The following is a 3,463-nucleotide window of genomic DNA, read 5'->3' as shown; positions in this document are numbered from 1 at the left end:
CCCAAGAGTTTGGGGTTGCTGTGAGCTGTGACACCACAACACTCCACGGAGGGAGACATAGTGAGACTCTGTTTCAAAAAAAAACCAAAAAAAATCCTATTCAAAAATAATATGGACTTTAACAGGTAAAATGCCATGATGCTTGAAGTACTATACCCTTGGAAAACTCAGAATATCCAAAAAATGTATACAATTCCCAGAGAATTAGCCTTTCCAAGTCCCGTTTCCCAAACGCCAATTCCCTTACAACTACTTCTAGGAAGGGTAAATGAGAAGAGATTATAAGTCAGATTATAAATCAAGGGACTGTTATTTTTTTCATAATTGACAGAAAGCACAGCACATGCCCTTGGGCAAGTCATCTTCAACTGTAGGCCCCAAATCTCTATGACCACTTGCAGAAGCCAGGAAGCAGAAATTATAGATGACCTTGTCTTAATCTCCAGTTCATCTGAAGTGATAGAAGATGAGCTTTTTCCTTGGCAATGTATACCACCAGGCAGCATTCCTGGAGATGTGAAGGAGCTATTATGCTTGATGCTTACTTTTAAAGAAAGGAATTCTCAGTAACTTACTCGTTTGCAGTACCAAAAATCCAGGCTTGGTACATACTTAAGAGTAACCTCTTTGTCATGGATCATCAGAGTTCCCTGCAAAGACAAAGACAGAAGCCATCAACATAAACTCAGAAAAATAGAGACAGAAAGGCATAGACAGCCTTTTCAATCCACAAGTTGAAACATTTTATAGAGAGAGTTCATCAGCAAAAGGAAACGGCTGTTTTAAGCCACAGGCTTCGGGCAGTGTGGCAGACCAAGCTTAAGCTTAAGCTTAAGGAAGGGGAGTGAAAGGTGAAATTGGTCTTCGGCCTTGGCTCCTGCAGATTTGGGTGATGTCCATGGATAGGAAGGCTAGGTCCAATCTACTCATCCAGAGGTCATGTATGAGTTCTCATGAGTCCCAGCAAATCCCCCATCTGGCTCAGGAGCTACCACACTATATCAAGATGTAAACTCTTCCTTCTATATGACAAAAGGCATAGGAGCCCTCTGAATTATCTTTTCCATGGCTAACTCATACATCCTTGGAGAAGTAGTGAGGGCTGTATATTTGGTGCCTGAAAATTTTCTTTGGAATACTGGCCTCATGGTAAAAGCATCAGGAGAAAAACATACAACATCAAAGGAAGAAGACAGGAAGGTCAAAACTTCAAAGCAGGTTATATCTTTATAATAGCAGGAAACTATGAAGTGGTTGTGGTAGCAGCAACAGCATCACTCTAGTGTGGAGCCTACACAGTGAGTTAACTCTGAGACCTCAGGAGCAACTGTTGGCAAATAAGCCTTTGGGAAAGTCTGGTACAGTAACAGGTAGAAAAAGGTGCTCAGTAAGACTGTTATACAGGCCGGGCTTAGTGTCTCACACCGGTAATCCTGCTGTGGGCTATGACACCATAGCACCAAGGAGGGAAACAAAGTGAGACGCTGTCTTGAAAAAGAAAAAAGACTGTTATAGAGCTCCTTGCCTCTCCATTTTGATTTTTCTTTTCTTTTTTTGAGACAGAGCCTCAAGCTGTCCCCCTGGGTAGAGTGCTGTGGCATCACAGCTCACAGCAACCTCCGACTCCTGGGCTCAAGCAGTTCTCCTGCCTCTGCCTCCCAAGTAGCTGGGACCACAGGTGCCCACCACAACGCCGGTTATTTTTTGGTTGCAGCCATCATTGTTGTTTGGTGGGCCCAGGCTGGATTCGAACCTGCCAGCTCAGGTGTATGTGGCTGGCGCCTTAGCCACTTGAGCCACAGGTGTTGAGCCTCCATTTTGATTTTTCACATCAAAAAGAGTTTTAGACCGGGCTCTGTGGCTCACGCCTGTAATCCTAGAACTCTGGGAGGCTGAGGCATGTGGATTGCTTGAGCTCAGGAGTCCAAGACAGCCTGAATAAGAGCAAGACCCTGTCTCTACTAAAAATAGAAAAAAACTAGCTGGGCACCTGGAGACCGAGCTACTCATGAGGCTGAGGCAAGAGGATCACTTGAGCCTAAGAGTTTCAGGTTGCTGTGAGCTATGATGGTGCCATGGCATAGGGCGACGGAGTGAGACTCTGTTTCAAAAAAAAAAAAGAGAGAGATTTTTATTTAACCAACACTAGCCAGCAGATATAGCTAAAGTAAAGTGGAAAAAATTCTCTGCTGACTGACATGGGACCCTCATCCACACTAGTAAAAAATTAACTGAGGATGTGACTCCAAAACTAGCCCCTACACTGTGTTCATTCTCCCCAGTTGTGGAGTCCTCTATGTGGCCTCAGATAGGGCTCTGAATTAAACAAGTTCTGAGTTCATTTGTTTGGAAATGAACTTCAGTTTCTTGCTCAAATCCATAAACCTATTAAATAATGCTTTGCTTTTCTGCTTTTCACACACAGAATAAAATTACTGTCTTCTCAAAGGCAATAGGTGATGTCCTGGGGCAGGCAGGCTAGGTCCAGCCTGAATTCATCCAGAGGTCATGTAGTGAGTTCTCACGAATCCCAGCAAGTCCCCCATCTGGCTTAGGAGCTACCACATGTTTTTTTGCCATTGTGTTTTCTGTTACCAACTACATAGGTCTTAGCATCTGATCTTTGAGAAACTATTTTTCTGACTTGTTCTCAAGACTAATAAGAACAGTGATAGGCTGGGCACCCATAGCTTAGTGGTTAGGGCGCTGGCTATATGCTCTGGGGCTAGCGGGTTTGAACTCAGCTCAGGCCTGCTAAACAAACAAACAAACAAAAAATAGATGGGCGTTGTGGCAGACGCCTATAGTCCCAGCTACCAAGGAGGCTGAGGCAAGAGAATTGCTTGAGCCTAAGTGTTTGAGATTGGTGTGAGCTAGGATGCCACAGCACTCTACCAAGGCTAACACAGTGAAACTCTCTCAATTAAAAAAAAAAAAGAAGAACAATGATAAAGGCCAGGCAACGTAGATCATGCTTATAAACCTAGCACACTCTGGGAGGCTAAGCTCAGGAGTTCAAGACTAGCCTAAGCCAGAGCAAGATCATTTCTAAAAAAAAGCCAGGCATTGTAGCCGGATCTTGTGGTCCCAGCTTCTTGAGAGGTTGAGGCAGGAGGATCATTTGAGCCTGAGAGTATGAGGTTACTGTGAGCTATGACAACCACAGAACTCTACCAAGGGCACCAAAGTAAGACTCTGTCTTAATTTAAAAAAAAAAAAAAAAGGCTCAGCACCTGTAGCACAGTGGTTAAGGTGCCAGCCACATACACTGAAGCTGGCAGGTTCGAACCTGGCCTAAAACAACAATGACAGCTGCAACAAAAAATAGCTGGGCATTGTGCTGGGTGCCTGTAGTCCCAGCTACCTGGGAGGCTGAGGCAAGAGAATCGCTTAAGCCCAATAGTTTGAGGATGCTGTGAGCTGTGACGCTACGGTACTTTACCCAGGGCGACAGCTTGAGGCT

At 44.5% G+C, this 3,463-nt stretch overlaps 1 protein-coding gene across 1 annotated transcript in view; it reads right to left on the bottom strand.

Annotated features, from left to right (window-relative positions):
• The window catches only part of RBM6 (RNA binding motif protein 6), a 139,902-nt gene that overhangs the window by 39,856 nt on the left and 96,583 nt on the right, over positions 1-3,463 (bottom strand). Inside the window, exon 7 of the mRNA XM_023519520.1 lies at positions 576-650. Within this exon, the coding sequence (XP_023375288.1) occupies positions 576-650 (75 nt within the window). The remainder of the gene's footprint in view (positions 1-575; positions 651-3,463) is intronic.

Source organism: Otolemur garnettii, unplaced genomic scaffold (assembly GCF_000181295.1).
Source record: "Otolemur garnettii isolate 467f Iridium unplaced genomic scaffold, OtoGar3 scaffold00179, whole genome shotgun sequence".
NCBI classification, from domain to species: domain Eukaryota; kingdom Metazoa; phylum Chordata; class Mammalia; order Primates; family Galagidae; genus Otolemur; species Otolemur garnettii.
Note: the sequence above shows the minus strand (reverse complement) of the source record. Positions and strands in the feature narration are given on the sequence as shown.